We start from the raw sequence: 24,632 nt of genomic DNA on the forward strand, positions 1-24,632 counted from the left end.
CAGATGCTTCCCAGGAGCAGCTGGGACACTGCACTGTCACGGCTGTGAGGTGAGATCAGATATCCCTGCCTTCCCACCAGTGCCATTGCCTTCTGCAGAGCAGAACCTCAGTCTACAGGGCCCAGTCTCCATAGGGAGTGCTGAGCAGAACCCCAGTCTACAGGGCCCAGTCTCCATAGGGAGTGCTGAGCAGAACCCCAGTCTACAGCGCCCAGTCTCCATAGGGAGTGCTGAGCCCGTCCACAGTATACAGCATTCAGTCTCTATAGGTGAACCAGGGAGTGCTGAGCAGGTCCTTAGACTACAGCACCTAGTCTCTCTAGCAGTGGTTCTCAACCTGTGAGTTGTGACCCCTTTGGGGGTTACATATCAGATATCCTGCAATCAGATATTTACATTAGGAACCATAACAGTAGAAAAATTACAGTTATAAAGTAGCAACGAGATAATTATATGGTTGTGGGGGGGTCACCACAACATAAGGAATTGTATTAAAAGGGTCACAACAATATTCTATAGGTAAATAAGGGAACACGGAGCAGGTCCTCAGTCTAGAGTGCCCATTCTCTACAGGCAAATAAGGGAGGTGACAGTTCTTTGCAAGCTTGCAGACTGTGAATGGTGAGTGTTACATGAAGGTCCTGTCTTCTCCCTTTTCATGCTGTCAGCTGTACCAGAATTCACTCTTGTCAACTGGGGAATTAGCCCTGGTTGCAGATGACAGCTAACCACTAAATCCATGAGATGAAAGGCAAGTCTTTGTCCAGGATTTGACAGAACCACAGGAGATGTGTGGGTACTCCAGCTACGGGATGCCTAATAGAAATCCAACAGGTATGGCTCAGAGGCTTCTCTGCAAGAGCAGAAAATGCCTTTGAAATAATGCATCCCAGCAATTACCTGAACCCAGATGGGAAAAGACAGGGGTATCTTGTGTCAGCTAAAGAATCCGTGCCCTCAGATTGCATGGTTACATGGGAAAAAGCTAAATTTAGCTGGGCATCTTTAAGCCAGTGGTGTTGGTAGCTTTCTCATTCTTGACTTGTTCCCAAATTAACAGTCACTGCCACCACTTAATTGAAGGCTTACCAGATGACTGGTTACATATTATTTTCATTTAATCCTTCAACAATCCTATGAGACAGGTATGACTTGCATCTGTATCTTAATACAGCATAGAAAAAATTAGGCTGAGGGTAATAAAGCAAAATGACCCCAGCTCCACAGTAGAAATTAGTTCGGGCATCATGTCTATGAGATATGAATTCTCTGAACTGCTTCATGCTTTCTGTAGAAGATAGAGTTATGAAGGAAGACATTGCTGAGGTCTATTTGATCACAGCTACTATGCAATTGGTACATGGCAGTGATTATTTATATGGGGTAGGTGTGGGTTTAGTGCATGGATGCAGGTTTGAAATGAGACCCAAGGAAGCAGAGTGCATAACCTCTAGGGTGCTTTCTACACTCAACAGCTTACTTTGTTGTCTATTTAAAATGACTATCAGCATTCCCTCCAGTGGTAACTAGAAAATCTTTAAATTACCCTTTGCAGTGATTAAATTTTATTCCGACACAACTTTTACAACAGTTGTAAGTAATTTTGTTCTTAGAATATAATTTGAATAACTCTGCTCCAGGGTTATAATAAAGTCATTAATATGTCAGAGCAGTTTTGAGCAGGACTCGATTTATTGCCTCTATAAACAATAAAGTTAAACACAGGCAACTTGGAGGAAAATTATAAGATGCATTCATTTCTTTCTCTTCATGGTAAGGAAGAAGCCAGTTTTCCCAGAGTCCTTTGCCATATGTAGCAAGTTAGCAAGTTATGGCCAAGATACTTACTCTTCAGGCAGCAGGTAAGGATCCAACACAGGTGGGCTGGGAGAAGACATCTTGGTCAGGGCCATGATGTGCTCGAAGGTGATGTCAGTTTGGGTGCCTGTGTCTACCAGCTGTGACTCTGAGGCAGGCGTGAACATTTTGGTTCGAGGTGTCCTTCTCAACACTTGTACCACGATGGGCTCCTTGGCTGTCTTGAAAGCTTCCACAGCCTGGTCATGAGTTGCTCGGGATAAGTCTTTGCCGTTGACCTATTAAGACATATTTAGAATGGGAAGATTATCATAAAGCAGAAACCAGAGAGATCTTTTAGTGTCTTGAGGGCTTCTAGGTGTAAATAGCCAAGTGGAAGGAGAATGCTGGGGGTGCCAGAGAACTTCAGTTCTCTCCAAAGAGTAGCTAGTGGGAAAAGAGGCTAGAGCGGAGGTGTACAGATCTGGCATTGAATAATAAAGCACACAGCAAGGATGCCTTGGCCTCCAACCAGAATATCTTTAATGCAATTTCATCACTTGCTAATCTTCCCCATGGAAGGAAAGAGCAGCCTCGGGCTCCAAGCCTTCATCAGGGAATGATAACTTAACTAGAAATTAATTATGTTGCTTTGTTTTCATGCGTGTAGTATTTCCAGTTTGTGTCAAGTCTTCATGTCCCTTAAGAAGTCCACAGCAGATATCAAGCAGATAGCATGTACAGGCTAGATATACTACAAATGCGGAAAGAGTTCCAATGACCAAGTGCTGGGCAGATAACAGCTCGCTGAAATTTTGGTTGCTCCACTTTTCAATTTGCACAGCATGTTGCTACTCCTATAGCCCATTTCTCTTTACTGAATGCGCACTATCAACTCATTGTTCTATGGAGCTGAAAGGGTAAAGCTATGTTTATCTCTCCTCTCTCTCTCTCTGCTACAGCCCCCAGGATGCCACATGTGAAACCACGGGCAATTCCTGGCTGAGTTAAGACACAGGGTCCAAGGCTTTCCCAGTGGTACTCTCAATACTAACTCCACACAGCTAACACGAGATGAAACCTTGAGAGACCCTGCCTCAAGGGAATAAATGACAGAAAGTGACAGAACAATACAGCTGATGTCCTCCCCTGGTTGGAGCACACTCCTCCTGGGATATACCCGGACATATACTAATTTTGAATGGGACCTGCACAATATATGATGTCTGTGCACTATACAGTTACATATGAACACCAGATCATTTACCAGAGGGAGTGAACATGGGGTTTTCTTCATTCTTTTATAAACTGTAGCATGGCTGTGTTAAGGAGTAGGAAGAGGGGGGACTTAGACCACAGGAGTCTCCCAGTTGTATTTAGAAGGAATTCTTAACAGGAGGCTCTCTCTCCCCGTCACACATACTTAGATCTTAGGACTAATGCAGCAGGCAGACTGGCCATCCATTCATCCCTTATTCTGTGTTTTTCTGCTAAGGGAATTCACATTGGTCTCCCTTCCCATCTGATCAGGGGTCTTGCCATCACAGGGGGAGCCGAGCTGTGTGTTCTGACTGATGGGCCATAGCCCACCATAGTGGTTTTGTACCTTCAGTCTAATGATGGAGAGGCCTGAGGCTGAGAGGAGGAATCTGGTAGGAAGCTTGAGGTTAGTTTATTTTTTTAAATAGATGTGAAATGGGGACAGCCATTCCTGGATTCTAGGAAAGCCCTTCTGCATGTGGGCCATATGGAGAACTAACTGGTGAAGCCAACTTAATATATGGACCATGGTGGAGAGGAAAAATGGCGGACAATTATCTTTTCTGTTGATATATTCCCTAAATTTTAAGCTATTTGATTTGCATCTTAAATTTCCATAGTCCAAAAACAACATAACAAGTGTAATATGCATGGAAATACTATAAAAATAGACATCTGCATTTTTCCAGTGCTTCCTTAGAATGTTCTTCTGTCTGTGTAGAAAGCATTTGTGGACATGTGTCCTCGAGGGCTGCATCTTCATCAGCTTATTTCTATAGAACAATGGTGAGAAGGCTTTACTTACATAAATTCCATAGACCTGTGCTAGAATCACCACATGAACATTTACACGACACCCAAAAAGGGATGCGTGAAGGACCTGTACAGATCATTCTAAACTAGGAGCTCTCCCACGGCTTGATGGACTCAATGACTAAAAGCCCATTGAGTGGGAGTAGAGATCTTCTGAATTGAACTGTGGGGCACCCATCACATCTCTTCTACTCAGCTGTGGGGAAAGAGAGTGGTCCAGAACTGTGTCTGAGAAATGCATGTCCTTCTGTGAGACATGAGAATGTCACTACCTCTTAAGGCTGGCTTTCACCGAAGGGGACTTCTGACACCCGTGCCTAAGGGTGCAGTAGTCTAATGCCATGTAGTTTCCCACCAAACACAGTTCAAGTTCATGACTGCAAAAGCCCAGTGATTTCCTCTCTTACATTTAGGGACTGGGTGACCAGAGATAGAACTGTGGGGTCAGGCCAGAGGTGGCATCCTGGCTGAGAGTCCGGGGTCTATTTCCTTACTGAAGGAAGATTTAATTACAGTGTGACGCTTCTTTGGATTATTATGAAGTTTAAGATAATATATGTAATGGTGTAACATGCTGATGTAAACATGTGTTAAGACCCCAGTGCTGAAGGTCAGCCTACACCACAATAGTTCCTTTCCCAGGAGAAAACAATCCACAAACCACATTTATCAAGCTCCAGCCTGGTGAGATTGCCTGGAGAGGGATTTGTTTACTGAAAGGCTTCCAGCTTCCTGCCCATCTTGTGTTCCTAAACTAACAATATATGCATACATCTTTTTTAAGCTTCAGCTTGGGATTCTCAGGGGTGAGGAGTGGGGGCTGCAACAGATAAATTTCAGAGGACTTGACCCCTGCCACACAAGCTTCTTGACAAGGTATTTTCAGGATCATTACATTGCTTTAAAAGACGATGAGACAAGGCGGGAGTTTACTATCCTAGACGATCCATTTTTGCAGCCAAATTTGTTTTGAATTACCTCGTGCACATAACACTTATTACACTGTCATCTTGCAATCACATCACTGAGAGACTTAGCGAAGTGATGACTCTGGAGCATGCTGGCAGCCAACCGAGAATGACAACCTTTATTCTCGGGATTAGCATGGCATCTACATTACACACAACGGTGCTGCTGATGGCTGCGATTAGAGATGGGACGCACACCCAGTGACGTTTGGCCCAGTCAAATTAAATATCATTAACTCGCCCAATTGAGCAGATTGCCTTTAAAACACTTTATGCAGCTCTAAAACCAAGTAAATGGAATGTTTTGGAACAAGAAATGCTGATTGCAAAGTTTATCTTTATTATAAATTAAATGCCTAAGTTATTCACCTAAGGCTCTTGTTTGTTCTCCGCCCCCTACCCCAGGGAATGAGGTACAATTATGGAAAAATCCAATCACTGAGTCTCAGGGCAAACAGCACCAGTGAAAATATGACATGGCACTAAGGAACCTTAAAGAGGTCCTTTAACATAAGGTCTTCTGTGACAAGAGATAGTTAATACTGAGAGCATAGACGGATTCCTTCCTGGCTCCAAGGAAGCCTGGATAAAGCTACTGCTCTTACAAAGAGGTACTTGTGGCTGTCATTTCTACAGTTGCTCATGACAACGATACAAAATTGGTGGATAGTCCATCTGGGGCTGAAGTCCACTGACAACCCATCTATCTTTAGTCATCTGCTCAATCAGCTAGTATTGGCTGGGACTGTTTGTCTCTTGGCTGGCTGAATGCCACTGCAAGTGTTTCTCAGGGAGCATAAAACAACAGTACACGGGAGCTACTTCAGAAATGGCCAGAAGAGTGCATGGCAGATGGCATTTTACTAAGACAATTCAGGAACGGTTTGATTTGGCTCTGGAGACCATATATCCCAGAGACTTAGGACAATTGCTTCCCCGACACACAGACCGTCACAAGAAACGCCACTGCCTACTGCTGTCACACGGTGTTATCTCAAAATCCAGGAGTGAGCCAGAGTGATGGCTCAGCACCTAAAAGTGCTAAGTGTGCAAATCTCATGACCCAAGTTTGATCCCCGGTACCCATGTTAAAAAAAAGAAAGAAACCCCAAAGCCACATGTGGTGCCATGCATCTGTCATCCAAGGACTCCTGTGGTCAGATGGGAAGTAGAGACAAGAGAATTGCTTGCTTGGAGTATACAGCACAGCAGCAGGAGCAAGGAGACCCTGCTTCAACAAGGTGGAAGGTGGTGACAACCCACCCTGAGCATTATCCTCGGACCTCCACACCTGTGCCATGGCAAGCATGGGACTGCATTACCACCCAGACAAAGTGAATAAATAAAGTTGAAAGCTGTGTCGGTTCCTGGGTTTTGCTTCTAACATTTTCCACAACTGAAATGTAACCCAAACAAGAGACATGTCTTACCCTCTTGAATTTAGAAACTACCTTTCTACGGGGAGCCACTGGGTTTCTTGGGATAAGCCTATCACGATCACCTCTATTTCTATGACACATGGAAATGACCCCAGTGTAAAATGCTAATGTAGTTTTAAAGCCGAACTGCTATAAATTGTGCCCCTGGCTAAAACCCAACTTTATAGGGATCATTTAATTAAATACAGGGGCACTGATTCTATTTTATAAAATATCATACCTCTGTTTTCAAACTAATTAAAACTTGGATTCCACTGAATCAAGAGGTGATGATAAACTCCATGGTGAGAGAGGGAAAGGTTTCAAGACCTGGTTTAGGCTGGATTAAAAAAATTTTTTTAAATTCAGGAAACTTCTGTGTGTCTTAATTTATTTCAAATTTATGATCTCCTCCAGGGCTGAAGGAGGGGAAGGCGACTTCTCTAAAATGTAGGCATTATGGCAGTTAAGAAAAAATATGAGCCTTGATGAACAAATGGTGTTTAAAGATCATGCTGCTGTGAAAAGCACTACCCTTCAAAGACACACAGACACACACACACACACACAGACATCTAGACTACACTTACATAGATCTGGGTTCCTATACAGTAACAACTTGAACCTGCATGGTTAGTTCAGACTCTAACAGGCACCTCAGAGAGTGTCCTTAGGAGTTTCCTCACCTGCAAAAGCCCTTCCACCCCGTTCTTTTCCAGTATCCTCCACCAATGAATCTGTGGCCGGGCTAACCTTTTTCTTCTGTGATATTGGGGGATCAAACTCGGGGCAGTGCACCTGATCAGCTTAGTAAGTGCTCTGTCATTCAGCTCTTTTCTTAGTGGATATTTTTTTCTAAAGAGTCTTCCTTGTGCCTAACTTAGCTACTGAGCATTTTAATCATTTACGTTTTTCCTAAATAAGAATATATATCTGATGTCTAGCCACTGAATCATAAGTTGATGTATTTTAAAGTAATAGATACTAAAAGTCACACAGATACACACTCAAATATGTCTTACATATTTAAAAATGCTTCCTTCTCTAGTGACAGTCCTATTTTGATCTGCATCTCACTCCTCTCTTTAGCATCTAGCCTTGATATCATTACCACAAAATCTCATTTTAAAAATGGCCTCTACATGTCCATTAAAGTCAGCATGTTTGATGAGTGCTCAAAATGCACATTGTTTCATACTATTGATAGGTGATATTGAAAGCAGCTGAGCAACATCTGCTCGGACATCTAGTGCTGGACACTTGGAACAAGGCGTGCCCACAGGCCCATCTCCCTCCAGTTGTGTCGATACTCGAGTGACTACTCTAGCATAAGGCACATGAATGCCCAGTGATCCCAATGGGATCATTGCTTCATATGATCAAAACAGCTGCACAGTACTCTCTGCTTTGGGGCTAAGACTGTGCTGTAGAAAGGAACTGGTGTATTGAAAAAGAATAAGGAGGCTCTGGCCAAGCTCGCCTCCTGTCCCTGGGTTCTGAACTGTCATTGACAAGGCGGGGTCATTCAGGTGAAGAAAGCCAGCTCTCTACATACCCCCAGTGGAAATAAAAACACCAGACCCTCTGCTCTGCAGGACTACTGCTTCGGGGTGGAGGCTGAGCAGTCAGCAGTGTGCTTGGCAAGGAGGTGAATCAGGTAGTGGCCAGAGGCTGTTATCACCAGCAGGACAGTAACAGAAGGGCTGGCAAGGGTCACACTTTGGGCCAAGTTCAAGATAGACACTGATGAACTTCAAAAGCATTTCTGAGGTGCTAACAAAAAAATAAAACAAACAAAACAACCAAACCAAACCAAATATTCCAAGGCCCTATACATGCTACCCAAGGGCCCTGCCACCTCTCTAGTCTTGGGGTTTTTGAGAAAGTCTTGCCACATTGCCCCAGATGGCCCTGAATTCTTGATCATCCAGACACAGTCTTCCAAGAGCTGAGATTAGCTGAGCCCTGCTATTTTGAAAGTCAGCATTATTGGCTTTCCATCTAACTGGGAAAGCACATGTGGGCGCACTGAGGGAGGAGAGGCTGGTGGGGTCATGCAAGCATCGTATCTGAAGCTCATAGCAACAATGCCATCCTGTCATTTTTTTCATCTTTCTGGTGTAAACGTCTGCTGCTTTCAGAAATAGCTTACATAAACTTTTAGTTCCTTAGGTGGTTTCCTCAGGAGCTGCCTTAAAGAAAAAGTCTACCCTCAAGCCTCTAAAAATCAACCCCCCCCCACACACACGCACACAGGCACACAGACACACACACACACTGATAGATTTCTCCATCCACAGAACTGTTGACGTGAGAAAATTTAAATAATGTTAAAAAGAGCATTGAGTAGTATTTTACATTTATGTCACCACAATGATTTAAGTGTCAGGGACGATCCTCATGGATCCTCAGGAAGATGCATAAGAGCCAGAGTATCACTGGACTAAAGTCAATGTCAAGTTCACACTTTGGGCTGTGGCCTGAGTGCTTGGTTAGAAGTCAGTAGCTCTTATGTGCGTCCTCATCTCAAGCAGGATATTCAAATCATGGTGTCTTAGTTCACTTGTCTGTGAAGTGGGTTAATGGCAGAGCCCAGCTAACTAGGGTGTTGATAGAATTAACTAGACTCTTCAGAGAAGCTGCTAAAGGTCCGTGACCTGGATCATAGCAAGTGCTCTATGAATGTTAATTATTGTCTTCAATGACTTGAAAAATTGACAGAGGGAACCCTCCATGTGCTGATAAAGCAGTGAAAAAGGCCCAGCCACCCGGGAGTTATTAGTAGACAGGACTGAACATTCCACCTGGCAAATGTGAGGAAGAGTCAAATTCCCAACAAATCACCCAAGAAGTCCCGGGAAATCCATGTTTCTGGGTCCCGGGATCCACCTAGGGTCTGACATTCTGAACCCCATCTCCTCGATGCCTGTTCTGTGTCGCACACAGAACTAAATGCTTTACATATATGATCTGATCCTTGCATCAGCTACTTTTCTCATTGCTGTTTTCAAAACACCCACAAAAAGCAACTGAAGAGAAAAAAGGCTTCTTGTGACTCGGCCTGAGGTACAGTCCCCAGGACAGGAACCATAGATCAGGAGCTGTGGTGGCAGGAGGCTTCTTACTCACATCTGGGACGGTCAGGAAGCACTGATTGGGTAATATCATTGCTCAGACACCCTTTCTCCTTTCCCCTTTTTATTTAGTTCAATACCCAAGTCCAGAGACAGTGCTACCCACATTCAAGATGGACTTTCCTCCATCACTTCGTTTCCTCTGGACAAACTCTTACTCATATACCCAAGCATGTACTCTCCTAATACTCTAGGTGTTTCTTAAAGTAAGGAAGTTGACAGTCAAGATGACCATCACGGTCATGTCTTCACAGTAAGGTCCACCAAAAAGGAGGTAGTATTAACAACCCTTGCATCTTAAATGAGGAAGTAAAAGCCTGGGTAGCTAAGTAATTCCTATATGGTAGGATGCTCGTGGATGTTGATATTTGATGTGCACCAGACATGTTCTAACCCTTGAGCCACATGGCTGGTAGGCTGTCATCTGACCTGAGCCCTGGGAGGTTCAGGTGTTGAGCCAAAGGTATGAGGTGTAGGGAAAGGCACTCTCATCAGCAATGTGGAGAGGAGAGGTTTACTCTAGATAAAAAAACCAAACCACCAGCACCAGCACCAGCACCACCACCAACAATAAAGGATGGTTGGGTAAAAAGCAGACTCTTGCAAAGGACAGTGCTTGTTTGTATGTGTCCTGGTGCAGATGCCTGGGCTGAGCCATGGGATCCAGTGGGCCCAGTTTAATGACCCTTCCCAGGAGTCATTTTCATAATGGCACCATGTTTAATCAGCAGTAGTTCTGGATATCCACTCCTACCCCAGCCCCTCCTGCTCAATGGCAGAGAAGCTGAAAGCAAAGGGAATTCTGACACTGCCTGTCAATGCATTTCTTACTGAGCTGTCACATCAGATCTCGATGTGCATGTGCCCTACAAACACCCTCCAGGTGTTTTATGAGCTATTCTGATGGCACACCAATTAAAATGGTGCAGTTAGGACAAAAGTGATGTCAGTCATCTGTTAAAACAGGGGGAAAAAGGACCAACATCACATCCTTCAATCCTAAAGAGAGGCAGGGCCATAAAGCAAATGTTAAAAAATGTTTAAAAGGATAAAGAAATTTCCTAACTCTCTTTACATAATGCAAAGGTCAGTGACACACTAGTGGATGCCAGGAAAAATCAAAGCTAATGAAGATCCACTGTAAACCGATTTCCTAGCTCTTGTGGATTTGTTTCTCAAAATTTTAGGGTAACCCAGACAACCAGCGATTTGGTATTTTTTTTTTATTCTTCTTTTGTTTTCCTTCCAAAGAAACAGAATTATGACATGTAGCACTTGGTTCAAAGCTAATTTTGGCTTCGCGTAGCCAAATGGCTCATCTCACGAGGCAAAACATCCATTGGGAGGACTGTGGTAGATCCTCCCAGAAAGTGCTGTTGTATTAAACACACTTTTGCAGTGCACACCCGCTGACGCTGTACCCCAGATCAGCTGATAGCCTGATGCCAGCCTAGAGGTAGACTGCCGGGAGTGGAGGGGATAGGTTTTCTCCCTTCTCTTTTTAAGAGTTGTCATCTTGTCCTTCCAACAACATTTGAAATAGATTATAATACTTAGGAATTATGGTAAGAATTTTAAATGTTCTTTGGACCAAACAAAGGTACCTACTGACAGCCATCCACCTTTTGTTTCTCCGAGTTAATGATGGTGTTCAGCACTTCTGAGCATCTTCTATGCACCACCCACTATGCATAGTATTCTACACGCAGTGGCTCATTCATTTAGTTAATAACCCGTGATACTATGACCCCAAAGGCAAGCAAAACCAGAAGTGGGAGCCGCCCCTAGGGACTTCATAGTCTGGTGAAGAAGATAGACTCTAATGATTCCACTGTGGAGGGGAGAGAGGAGCAAGTGCCAGGCAGGGGGAGCTTCCACGAGCAAGAGATGCTGAGCACAAATAGGACAAGGAGGAGAGCTGTAAGGAGGAAGAGAATACTTCAGATAGGGGTACAGTCACCTTCAAAGGTCCTGTGGCAAGACACACCATGCTTATGAGGAGAACCTTGGGCATAGAAGGATTGGGAGGGTAAAGTGAGGGCTGTTATGTACTGAGGTTGAAAACACATTAGGACCCTTAGAAAGAACACATGAAATGGCTTTTTAAAAACTAGTTTTTACAGTGCATATTGAAAGTATATAATGTTTATATAGATGCATATATATATATATATAAGATGAAGCAATTACTATAATCATATCAACTTGTCTACCACCTCATCTATTTACTACTCTTTTTTCCTATCTCTTAATTAAGTATATTTAATATCATACCATATGTATATTATATACTATATGTATAATATTATATGTAAATTTGCCAAGAAAGTGGAGTTTAGAAGTTTTGATTATGACTTCTCTTGCAGCATTCTTAATGGGCACTCACAGTTCAAAACAATGTCACATTATGATTTCCACAAAAAATGTTACTTTTTTTTTTCCTCTCCCATCACCCTTTGCCAAGCAGAAAACTACAGGTCTGGAGTCTGCAGGTAAGAGGTCACCCCTGTTACACAGGCTTTCTTAGAACAGTGGATTCAGTCACACCAGTGGGGTCACTGTGGAGAGCAGTGTTGTGTGTGGGGAAGGGACACCGAATTAAAGCATAAAACTTCGGTTTCTCCCAAACCCTGCTCAAATTCTGTATGTTTTAATTGCAATTTCTGTTTGGCTTGGTAGGGAAATTTAGGCTGGACAGGGAAATATTTCCTCCTCTTCCCTTGTGTTAAATCATTTTTAATTTTTTCATCAGTTCTTTGAGAATTTTGTATAATGTGTTTTGATCAAATATACTCCCTTCCCCCAACTCCTCTAAGATCCGCTCACACTTCCATACCAACTCTGTGTCCTGTTTTGATTTTCTTTTTGTTTTTAAAATCTATTCAAACATGATAGCACATGCCTGTAATCCCAGTACATGGGAGGTAAGGCAGGAGAATGAGGAATTGAAGGCTAGTTTCGACTATCTAGTGAGTCTGAGGCCAGCTCTGGCTATGTGGAACCCTGTCTCATGAACCGAACAACAGTGATAACAAACAAAACAAACACCAACTGATCCTGACTCCAACAAACCAAACCCCAAACCTTTAATCTCGCAGCTCCAATATCATTTACATATAATCGTTACCAATAATATCATTACCAATAATACATATAATACATTGCAGGGCTTGCATGAGCACTAACCTGATGCGTGCTTACTGAACCTCCAAAATATTCATCGTTTGTTGAAGCGCTTCCCTTCAAACAGAGACAACTTTTATTACTAGAACATATAAATCCTAAGTTGTCTCCACTGAAATATGCAGGTACTGAATGGCCATCATGAGAAATGAATGCAGAATTCTGGGAAATATTGGCTGTGCATGAAGAACCAGTGAAAGTGAGTGGGGATGACTGACTTTGGAGATGGCTATGGGGGAAGATTTAGAACCACTATGAATCAAAAACAAAGTTAAGTTTGTACTTCTTTCTCAGAGATTTATAAATGTGCTTGACAAATGGAACAGAAAGAGTGATGGTGACAATTCTTGGGTATTTGTCACCTGTAAAGTAGGAAATAAAGTGACTCGCCTTCTCAACTCTGCAGTTGCTGAAGGGCTTTAAAGAACGGGTGCATTATAATAATTGATTCTTGCTTTTTTGTGATTAGATCCTGAAAACGAGAATGGTAAAATAATTCCATATTTTAGCAGCACAGAACATCAGGGATGCAGGAGTGGTGACAAGTTTGTTGAATGAGGCAGAAATTAAAAAAGAAATGGCTTCTTGTGGAGAGTGGAAACTGGCTGAAAAGCACTACAGGATCCATGAGGTGTGTGCCAGGTGCTTAAATGCCAGGAACCTATCCTGACAGTTACCAACACAGCTCACAGCCATAGAAAAAAACCTCAGAGCCTTCCTGGGCTCTGAAGAGCGTTTTTGTGTGTGTTTGTGCAGTTGTGTGTGTGTGTGGGGGGGGGGGAGAGTCAGAGGTTGTCCCTTCCAACTTGTTTCCTGAGACAGGGTCTCTCACTGAATCTAGGGCTCAGTAATTCAGCTAGGTTGGCTGGCCAGTGAGAGCACTAAGGATCCAAGTGCCTTGGCCTCCCCAGGGCTTCGATTATAGACACTGGTCCTCTGACTTACTTTTTTACATAGGTGCTAGTGATCTGAACTCTAGTCCTCATACTTGGGTAGAAAGCACTTTAACCACTGAGCCACCCCACCAGCCATGATGCTATCCTTTATTATGTCAGGAACCTTGTTAGCCTCATACCCAAGGCCTCCTGCCTTGTTTCCGATTACCTCAACGGGCTGCCTGAACATTAGCCATCTTCTTAGACACAATTCCACACCTCCTGCCCTAACCATTCTGCTACATCCTAAAAGCAGGATATGGACCCCAAGTCCTTTCCCTCCAAAGAGATACTCAATTAAACCCTCTTGTCTCCATTTTGGTTATGTGGTGACATTGAATCTAGGTGGTGGGTCCTCTGTGACACTCCCTGACTATCAGGTCCAGCAGCAATCATAGAGAGAAGCATCTAAACAGAGGTCACTGGAAGAGGGTTTCTTTATTATTTTTTTTAATTGACACAAGGTCTTATTTAGCTCAGGGTGGCCTCCAATTGATTACGTAGCTAAGGCTGGCCTTGAACTCTGATCCTCCTGGCTCTAGGTCCTAAGGGTTGGGATTACAGGCATGTGCCACCACATCTGATTTATTTAGTGCTGAGGGTCAAACCCAGGGCTTTGTGCACACCAGGCAAGCACTATACTAACTGAGCTGTGCCTATAGCCTGAAAGTCTGCTGAGATGATGAAATAACCTTGGGAATGCTCTGGCAGAGTTCTCACTAGGGTAACCTTAGGGGTTAGCCTGACTCAATCCAGCAACCTCTCATTTACCATTGAATTGTTTTAATCATGAACCCCAAAGGACTGCTATTTTGAAAGGAGGCAGAATACAAGTGTTCATGGGGATGTAGGAATTAGCGTTGTGGCCACAATCTCTCCAAGAGAGAAAAACCTGCAGCATTTCTAAGATGATTTATTAGACAGTGGTAGAATTTGCTAGAAATCTACGAGGAGGAAATCATCTGGGAAGGAGTTAATGAACCAAACAAAACACTTGATAATGCAATTAGAATACTAGGAAATGGAGGGGTTTTCAGAGAGGGGAGAGATGGGTGAGAACTTGGAGGCTGAGGTTGGAAAAAGAAATGTAACTAACTGTTTACAGAGTATAGCTATCTAAGGGTAGCAGGAGAAGATGGGGCTGATGATCCAGCATAGTGAGCCAGGGTGCCCAGCTGGGTGGAGACAGACTCTCAGCTCCCCTTCAGCTGAGTGCTGTGTGGCTTTGAGCAAAGCAATGAGATTGCTAGCGGCAAAAACCTGGATTCCCATCACAGGGGAACGGCGGAGAAAGCCGTGGGAGGATGCACACATTGCTCTAGTTGCTTTAGGCAACAGCAAATTTCCCCCTGCTTTTGTTTGGGTCTGGGATTTTGTTTTTCTTTAACTCTCCTCTTAGAGGAGTCTGAAACCAACAGTATAAAGCTCTGTAAGCTTGGCTCTGACCTCATTTCCATCCAACCTCACAGATGACCTCATGGCCAAGCATGGTATCATGGCTTAATGTACAAAGGGGAAATTTCTGGCCGTGTCCTTGTCCTGGGCACTGCAATGCAGACTGTATGATGCAGGCTATCTTTGATTTATGTGGATGTGTATCTCTAAATAAATATGCATGTTAGGTCTGTGACTGCAAGCCCCATTTCCCCTATATTAGTTCTTTGGCACGATGGGGATGTGCTTAATATTTTTATTGCTTTCCCCAAACAGTCCTTCATTTCAACATACACTGTGGTCACACAGTGCTGTCTATTTTCCTAAGGATTTACATAGGCGCTAACTGGAGTGGTACATGTTTAATGTGAGGTTGTCCTAGGAAACAAGGCCTTCTCTGGATTGGAGCCAGCATGTGAGATGTGCACACGAGAAAGCCTTATTGAGACACTTGCCCTTGAAGAGCACAAGCATCTCCTGTCCTGGAGCCTTGGCCAGGCTGACAGCTCCATGTTTTCAGGCACAATGCCTGGGTCTCAGGCCCTTTGGTGCTCCTAGCCCTTGTCTTGGGCCATCACTGTTCTGGGAGAACTTGATGGATGTCTCTCCCCCTCTGGGTGGAAAGCACTGGGTGAAGATGGTGACCTTGCAAGTTTGACATTGTGCCCAGGGACTGTCTCTACCTGGTAGAATGGAAGCGTTCAACAAATAACTTGAAGAAATGCCGAAATTGGAACATTTTCTCCTAGTGAACTATGCATTTCCAAGAAGTCTTGCTCTTACATATCTCCCCTAAAGCCCATTCTCCATTGTTCCTTTCAAAGAAATGACTTAGCACCAATGATACCGATGATGTCCAAGAAAGTCGGCCTTTCTAGATGCACATCCATCATTATAGCTGTCTCCATGGGTACCTGTAACCCCCAACTTTGGAAGCTTGGCTGTTCTCACCCTCTCTAGTGCTGCTTTCTCTTTTGGTCCCCAGAATGTCGACGACTTATCTGACATGTCTTAGAGTCTTCCAGACAGCACAGACTTGAACGCTCCCTGCACCCTGTTAAAGAGCTCTCACTTAGACTTTGAAGGAAGACTAAGGTACACAGAGGCCCAGGTACCTTTCCACAACAACTCAATGACAGAGCCATAAGAAGACCCCAGATCTCCTAACAAAGACGACACACAGAGAAAGGGCACCTCCTGATGTAGCCCATGACACCAGGGCTCTCTGTGTTTCCCTCAGCTGTGGCTGGGCGAATGCAGTAGGCCTTCATCAAACAGTTCCTTGGGACAACCTGGTGATTCTAGACTTGGACAATGTGCAGTAGAATCCCTCTCCTTCTTTAGCAACATCCAGACTCCCATGGGAGTAAGGCATCACCCCAACAGCCCACTTCACCTGCAAAGCTGCAAATCACTTCCGTCCCATGGAAGGAAACAGCACTATTTCCTGTGCTCATGCTGTGAGGCAGCTGTAGAAGAACCACACAAAGCCAAGGCATTTATACCGGCATAACATCTCCTCTCTGACCTCATCGCTCTCTAGAATGCAAATCACCCGGGGACAGGGACTGTCCTCCCCATCCTATGGTATGATGCCAGGCAGGAGGGATTTATTTATGTGTACTGGAGGAACGCAGGTCCCTGTCACTGAGTCAGACAGTCCAGTGTCATAATCCTGCCTCTGTGACCCCCTGGCTGGGTGACCCCCAGCAAGTCAGCCATTCTGTAGCCCCAGCTATTTAAAGTGGAGATAACAAGAGCGTCTGTACTTGGAGGGTACAGTGAGGGTGACATGAGAGGCCTGTCATAAAGTATGTACACGACCACCATCCTCCACAGTAGTGCATCATGAAGATGACGACAACCAAATATCTTGTGCTGGGTCCTCACTGGCCATTCAAGGATGAAACAATACAGCACTGAACCTCCCTCCTGTTTTCTAAACGATGGGAGTCAGGTTGGTTCTGAAATCCCCAGCTGGTTGGGAAGAGGCTCAACTTTTTGTGCTCATCTTTCATGGGTGATTTCCCCCCTCCTTTTTGTCCTGGTGAACAGGTACTTCCTCTCAGGCCCCAGACCCTTCAATGAGATGTTTTAGTTTACATAGCTAGAGGGAAGCGAGACAGACACCCAGGACAACACAGACTTTAAATACCTAGCCCAACACTATAAACGTTAGATGTACAAACTTTCCAGGGACAGAAAGAAAAAAATGGGTGTGGGGGGGATACCAGGTCCAGGGAAACCAGAAGATATCCCCTGTCAGCAACCCATGGCCTTGGCCTATCTATGGAGAGCATGGTAGCTGGTGCCTAAGATGCAGAGACCATGCGTGACAAGTTATGCCTGACAGTCATTTCATAACTAGGTAAGGAGGAATGCAATGCAGATTACGATGGTATGGTGACGATGGATGGGTAGTGTTGACACGCTTTTCTACCTCCTGTTGGTGAAAATATTGCTACAAAGGAGAGTAACTTCCCTCTACCTTTCTGTGATGCCTCAAATAGAAAACAGCTGTTTGATAAAGCAAATTGGCTTGTAATCTTCAGAGTTTCCTTTTATTAAGATGCATGCCACTTCTAATGTAATATGCCTTGGCACTGTGGGTGGGTGGGGGAATAAATGGTTGCCACGTATGGCAAAACAGGAGCGTGTCTGTCAGGGTAAACTGCTTAACACACTCGGAGAAGAACTGTGATTCCCCCAGATGTCTCTCAAATTAAGTCTGCTCCCATTGGTAGGAGGTTGTGCATAGGAAATCTTGCCCGTGTTATTCAGGTCATGTGTTGCTTTTCACAAAAGAGACATGTTTGGTTCTTCATCTTTCTTTAGCTAGAAGCATGCAAAATTCAGGAAAAGTGTGTATAAAAAGACGAGTTCTAACTGGAGTCTGACAGATGCCTTCTTTCTTCTGCAACAAATGCTACAGCATGGGAGAGAAATTTTACTGCCCAACACTTCATGTTAAGAAAAATTAAAGCAACATTTTATACCCCCCCTCTTTCTCTCCCTTTCTCTTTCTTTTGCAATTGTGGGGATTTGAACTTAGGGTCTTGTGCATGCACTTTACCATTGAACATTTATATACATGCATGTGTATATGGATGCATATATGTGCTTGTGCTTATGTGTGTAAGGCACATTTGTATTTGCATGTGTGTGGAGACTAGAGGTTAACACCAGGCATCTTCCTTGATCACAGTCCACTCTATATCTACTGGGGCTGTCTCTCCCTAAACCAGAGCTCTAGCTAGCCAGAGTGCTACAGGAATCCTTTGTTTCTACCCCACACCCCCGAGCTGCCCTCCAACATTTTATTACTTTTCAAAAACAATTTTTACGTTTTTTATAAATTGTGTGTGTGAATCCTATGTGTGGCAGTGGCGGGGAGGGGGCGTGTATGTGCCACGTCACATGTGGGAAGGTCAGAGGACAACTTGTGGAGTCAGTTCTCTCCTTCTGCCCTTATGTGGGCTCTGGACCTTGATGAACTCGGGTCCTCAGGTTTGTGTGGTATCCTGTTGAACCATCTTGGGAGCACATTTTATACTTTTTAAAAGATCTCATCTCCTTCTATTCCTATTTATGATTTAGATACCTTCAGAATTTGGAGTAAGAAGAGATTTAAATATATATGTTCTTGGATCTCTTAATACTTGTATTAAATATTGAGTAAATGCAAAGACATCCAAGGTAATAGATATACAAAGAATGATACAAGGATGCCCATTTGAACTCACTACCCCTTGAGGAAAACACTAGCAACACACTGCCAGCTCAGTTGACAAGGTGAGCATCACACGTTCACAGATGAGCAAAATTCCAAGCAAACAGAGTGGCCTTGGAGAAGGACTTGTTGTCCCAGCTATCAAGAATTACCGCATAACTATAGTGCCATGCAATAGCCATTGAACTGCACTGGTCAACAGAACAGAATAGAAAAGCCAGGAACAGGTTCAAATACATGGAGAAAGTGGCATTTCCTCTTCATGGGTGAACAGTTGGATTTTTATTGAAGGGCTACTAGAAAATTCACGTATGAAAAAAATGAAGTTGGACTCCAACATTGTATCATACACAAAAAACCAGAGAAAGATAAGACTGATGTAAATCTGTACATAAACTCATAAAATATGCATGGAAGAGAATAAAGGAGGCTATCTTTATGGCTTTGAGGTAGAAAACACACTTCTTAACAGACACAAAATGCAAACCACAATAAAAAAGATGTATTTGGTTCCCTGAAAGATGTCAGAAAGACACACAGACTTCTGCAAGTATGGAAGAGACTTTCCAATACTTTGATTTAATGAGTTGGTACACAGGCTATATCTTTAAAAATCCTGAAAGCTAAGAGAAAAAGATGGAAAACTCAACAGAGAAATAGAAACTTCAGCAGGCATTTCACACACAGAAAGGAAACTCAAAAACAGACAATATACATAACACATAAAATCTGAAGCCTTATTAAAAATCATGCTGAAGTGACATAATGGCCATGAGATATACCTCTCCACAGTCACTTGAAGAGTTAAGAAGTCCAGCGACACCAAGTGTAGGCAACAACATCTCTCATGATCACATAAAACAACAAAGCATTAGTGAAACTCAAGAGAATGGCAGTTGTAGCCTGCCCCCCAACTTCCCAATCCACAGGAGATTTATTTTGAGACCTCCTACTAGACACTTGAAACCACCAAACTAGACAGGCTGTATTTTTTCCCACATATGATCATATCTATGGCAATGTTGAATTTATAAGTCAGACCCAATAAGGAATTAACAACTAATAAAATCCCACATACTGTACTGAACTCATACATGTGTGGCCTACTGGAAACTCTTGCTGGACTATATTCACTTTTCTCTTGGTGATGATGTGAGTGACCTTCCCCATGGGGGACAGAGTTGTAGATGACAATATCATCCCTCGGAATAGGTGTATCTTCCCAAAGTGAATGTATGAATAAGGAAGGCCTGGTGTAGGTAATAAATACTCTCCCTTCAATGCTTTCCTTCTATACCTATATACCATCAACTTGCCAGATTTTGGAATCACCATGGAAACACACCTCTGAGTGTGTGTATGAGGGTGTTCCCGGGAGGCTTAACTAAGCAGTAAAGCCCCTTCCTGGATATGTGGGTGGCACCACCCCACAGATTGGGGTCCTGGGCTGCATGGGAAGGAGAAAGAGAGCTGGATTCATATCTTTTTGATTCTTGGCTATAGATGTGTGCCAGCTGCCTCCTGGTCTAGTTGCCATGTTTTCCTACCATGATGGACTGTACCCCCAAACAGTGAGCCCTAACAAGCTCTTCTCCCCTAGATAGTTTTGATAAGGTATATCACAGAAAGGGGAAAAGTAGTAAAATTGGTCGATGATTTTTTTTCTCTCTTCTTTTTGTGGTATTGGGAATAGAACCTTGGGCTGTACACATGCTAGGGAAGTGTCTCTGCCCCAAGCTACTCCCCAGCCCCAGCCAACGGTGTTTAATTGGCAGATCCAGTGAGAATGTAACCTGAAATGCCTCCCCTGGAAGTGGAGTCAGCTACCGTGTCTCACCATTATGGTCATAGCTGCAGGGCTCATAACCAGAAGGATGCCCCTACCCCGACTTACTCCTTCCTAGACTTCTGAAAATGAAGATTCACAGGAGTAGCAGTGTCTGTCTTAAAAATAATTCTGTGCTGGCAGGAGAAGTCTGCCCATCACCATCCACATTGATGGGAATTAATTACATTACTGTCCTAATTACTGTTCGGAGGGGAGTGTCTGCACAGGCAGGAGGAAGTGTGGATTTAGTCGGGGGGAGGATGCTGTTGCAGAGGGGGATGCTGTGAAGAAGGCAAATGGCCGCATTGCGGCCGCACACAGACTAAGGACCATTAACTTTTACAAACAAAACTATAGTGAACATGTGTGAACTGGACATCATTGGATAGTTTACTTAAAAAATGTTATTGACTCTACAGCTGTTGGTCTACAGTTTTTGAGTTCCCACTAGTTTGGTTTGGTTGTCTCTGTAGGTTTTCCCATCATGATCTTGTTGCCCCTTGCTCATAGAATCCCTCTTCTCTCTCTTCAACTGGGGTCCTGGAGCTTGGCCTGGTGCTTGGCTATGGATCTCTGCATCTGCTTCCATCAGTTACTGGATGAAGACTCTATGATGACAGTTAGGGTACTCACTGATCTGATTACTGTGGAGTCTCCATGGGACTGGACTAGGCCCTCTGCATAAGCGAGACAGCTGTAGGATCAGGATCCATCCCTGGTGCATGAGCTGGCTTTTTGGAGCCCACTACCTATGGGGGGACACCTTGCACAGCCTTGATGCAGGGGGAGGGGCCTGGACCTGCCTCTACTAAATGTACCTTGCCTTGTTGGAGGACGGAATGGGGAGTGGGTTGCGGGGGGTGAGGGGAGGAGGCAGAAGGGGTAGGAGTAGGGAGGAGAGGGAGATCTGTGATTGGTATGTAAAATGAATAAAAAAAATTCCTTAATTAAAAAAAATGTTGCCGGGCGGTGGTGGCGCACGCCTTTAATCCCAGCACTCGGGAGGCAGAGCCAGGTGGATCTCTGTGAGTTCGAGGCCAGCCTGGGCTACCAAGTGAGTTCCAGGAGAGGCGCAAAGCTACACAGAGAAACCCTGTCTCGAAAAACCAAAAAAAAAAAAAAAAAAAAAAATGTTATTGAGCAAGGCTTTGGGGCTATGATGGCCCCTGGATAAGTCAGTCAAGTGTTTGCCTGGTATGTGTGAGGCCTTGAGTGAAATTCTGAAAAACAAGAGGTTCCTAAGCAAAATCCCTTTTTAAAGCCAACAGATGGTTAAACTTTCCGTCTGCGGCTAAGTGTTTGCAATGTGACTTCTGTGCTGCCTACGCATCTAACAAGAACTTCCGCAAACCTGCCAGAAAGCGTTAGTCCAGTTTCTTCCAGGATTAACTGAGAAGCGAGACCACCGTGAACAGGCACCATGCTTCCTGAGGGCTCATGGGACATGGATTGGTGGCCCCAGCCCCAGACATGCTGACTTGGTAGGTCTCAGGGGAGGGCCCTGCTGCTCCAGGACCACCTTTGACAACTAGTGATGAAAGGAGACACATAGAGAGTCCCCCACTGTCAGATAAACTGTCTTCCATCTTTACTCTGAACACAAGAGTCATGTGCAAAGACAGGTGCACATGTCTGCCAACAATTTCCCTTCATTTCTGCACTACCTCAGCTTATTCTTTATTGTGAACATATGTGTATAATCGTATACATTTGAAAAGTCTTTCTCTGCTAGGCAGGTGACCAGAGAGGGCAAAGGGACCCTTTCTCTGGAGTTTACCAATGGACTCATAACTCAGTGTGCCCTTGCGTGCCCTTGGTGGCTTGAGGAAAAGTGGGTCATTCTCAGTAGGACAAATTCACTCCCGACATTTGTCAGGTAGCACTTGACGGTCAACAGCTCAGCCCTACTACATTTCACCAACATCATGACACCTGTCACATAAATGACGGTGTGTCTGTTAGGAGTCGGTTTTCCAGCCCTAGAGACCTGAGCTGTTTTCCTGCTTGACCCCACAGTGGTCAAAGAACACGGGGCATGAGCACAGGTGTGCCATGACTCGGAGCAGCTGTGGGCATTCTTTCCCGTATCCCCGGCCCCTGCCATTTAACCGTGGCCCCTCCTGCATTATTAACGAGCACAATAGGGCTCATTTATTAAACCTGTATTTCTTTTCACTTTATGTTTCTCCTTCTTACCCACCCTGGCAAGTGGGTGGGTGACAGGGACCCAGAGCAAAGGGCTGCTGTTTCCCCTCTAACACCTGCCTCTTGGGAATATGAAGCTTTTTACAGGGACATGGGCTCATCTGTCATTGCTAAAAGCCATCTCAGATCAAAGTGGGACCCATTCAATACATTTCTCATTCAGAATTTGGTAAAGAGGTCTTGGTGGTTATTGGGTTACATGGCAGGACCCCAGAGAATAGTGCAAAGCATCTCAGGGGGTTGACAATTTTTTTCTGGGGGGCAGGTAGGAGGCAGGGCTGGAGACAGGTGATAAGGAAGCTGTAGAAAATACTAGAAGGAAGCTATACAGCGATTAATGGGATGGGGAGAGGACTTTCTTGGTCAGAGAAGGTCTGTGAAGGGAAAACCCACTCCACAGTGTTGAGAGGGAGGGAAGAAGGTAGGTATGGGCACTGAAAGGGGACCCGAGGACCAGGGCAGATGAACATAGATGGAAGCTTATGGAAATATTAGAAGGGGCACAGGGACACACAGTTCTGAAGGCCACCTAAGCAGTTCCCTCTATTATAATGGCTCCAGGGAGTCAATGAGCACAGACTGAGAGGACGATCCTTGGCACATGGTTGGTTGGTTGATTGAGCCCTAGGGCTGAGTGAACAAACTAACAAATGCTATGCAGCCCCCTCCACACTCCATTCTCGCTGCCTGGGTCCAATCATAGCCATTGTGTCCAGCATCTCGTTCTCTTTCTAGATGCCTATTTACTATACCCATTTCTTTTCTTGTTCTTGTTCCTCAAGAACACTAAAGAATCCACTGTACTCAGGTGAAAATACCTGGAGAATAGTGAGACTTCCTAAATCCACAGTGTAATGGGAAAGGCAACATTAATATGATAACATGGGAACGAAGCAGAGGGAAATAGGCGAGAAGGCAGAGGGCAGGGCACGGCAGGCACACTCTGTAAGAATACATTAGTGTTACATGGCATTGTAGGAAGGCTCAATATCAGGACACCGAAGTGCTTGGAAGCACAGTGGCATGCTTTGTAGGGACACCGTGGTAGTGTATGGCATGCTGGGAACTCTCAGTGTAGGGATATACTGGCACTGGAGAGTGGAGACCTTCTATATAGAGATACAGTACTAGGCAGGGCATGGTGGGAAAGATCCATGCAGGGATCCAGCAGTGGGCGGGGCATGGGGGCAAGGTTTCCTGTGGAGATAGAGTAATAGACAGGGCATCGTAGGAAGGCTGCATGTGGGGATCCAACAGTGGGCGGGGCATGGGGGCAAGATTTCCTATGGAGATAGAGTAATAGACAGAGCATGGTAGGAAGGCTGTATGTGGGGATCCAACAGTAGGTGGGGCATGGGGGAAAGGGTGCAGTAGTAGGTGGGGCATGGTGGGAAGGCTCCATGTAAGAATGCAGCAATGGCTGGCATGTGGTGGGAAGGCTCCACGCAGGGATGCAGCAGTGGGCAGAGCATGGTAGAAAGGCTCCATGCAGGGATGCAGCAGTGGGAAGGGCATGGTAGAAAGGCTCCATGCAGGGATGCAGCAGTGGGAAGGGCATGGTGGAAAGGCTCCATGCAGCAATACGCAGTGGGAAGGGCATGATGGGAAGACTCCATGTAGGCATGCAGGCCCTGGTTCCACCTCAGGCCATTCTGTTTTCATTTCTTAACATTAAAGCAATTTGTGGTCATTAAAGCATAAATAGTTCCATGCTCATGGGGGGGGGGTCTCAATTTACTTAGGTGGAAAGAGATAAGCTAATTAAAAAAAACTTTTTATTTGCAAAAGGGGGTCTCACTAGCTACACAGGCTAGCCTTGAACTCACTCTGGCGCCCAAGTAATCCTAAACTTGTGATCCTCTTGCCTCTGTCTTCTCCAGCAGCTGGGATGACAGGCCTGTTGCTAAGCCTGGGTAAGCTTTCTGTT

The 24,632-nt window shown here is 44.6% G+C and overlaps 1 protein-coding gene across 2 annotated transcripts in view; it reads right to left on the minus strand.

Moving 5' to 3' along the window:
- The window catches only part of Pdzrn3 (PDZ domain containing ring finger 3), a 244,153-nt gene that overhangs the window by 20,742 nt on the left and 198,779 nt on the right, over positions 1-24,632 (minus strand). For both annotated transcript variants that reach the window (XM_052719998.1, XM_052719999.1), the window contains one exon: positions 1,849-2,096. In XM_052719998.1, coding sequence (XP_052575958.1) covers positions 1,849-2,096 — 248 coding nt within the window. The remainder of the gene's footprint in view (positions 1-1,848; positions 2,097-24,632) is intronic.

This window comes from Peromyscus californicus, unplaced genomic scaffold (assembly GCF_007827085.1).
Source record: "Peromyscus californicus insignis strain IS unplaced genomic scaffold, ASM782708v3 Scaffold_6__1_contigs__length_162567912, whole genome shotgun sequence".
Lineage (NCBI taxonomy): Eukaryota > Metazoa > Chordata > Mammalia > Rodentia > Cricetidae > Peromyscus > Peromyscus californicus.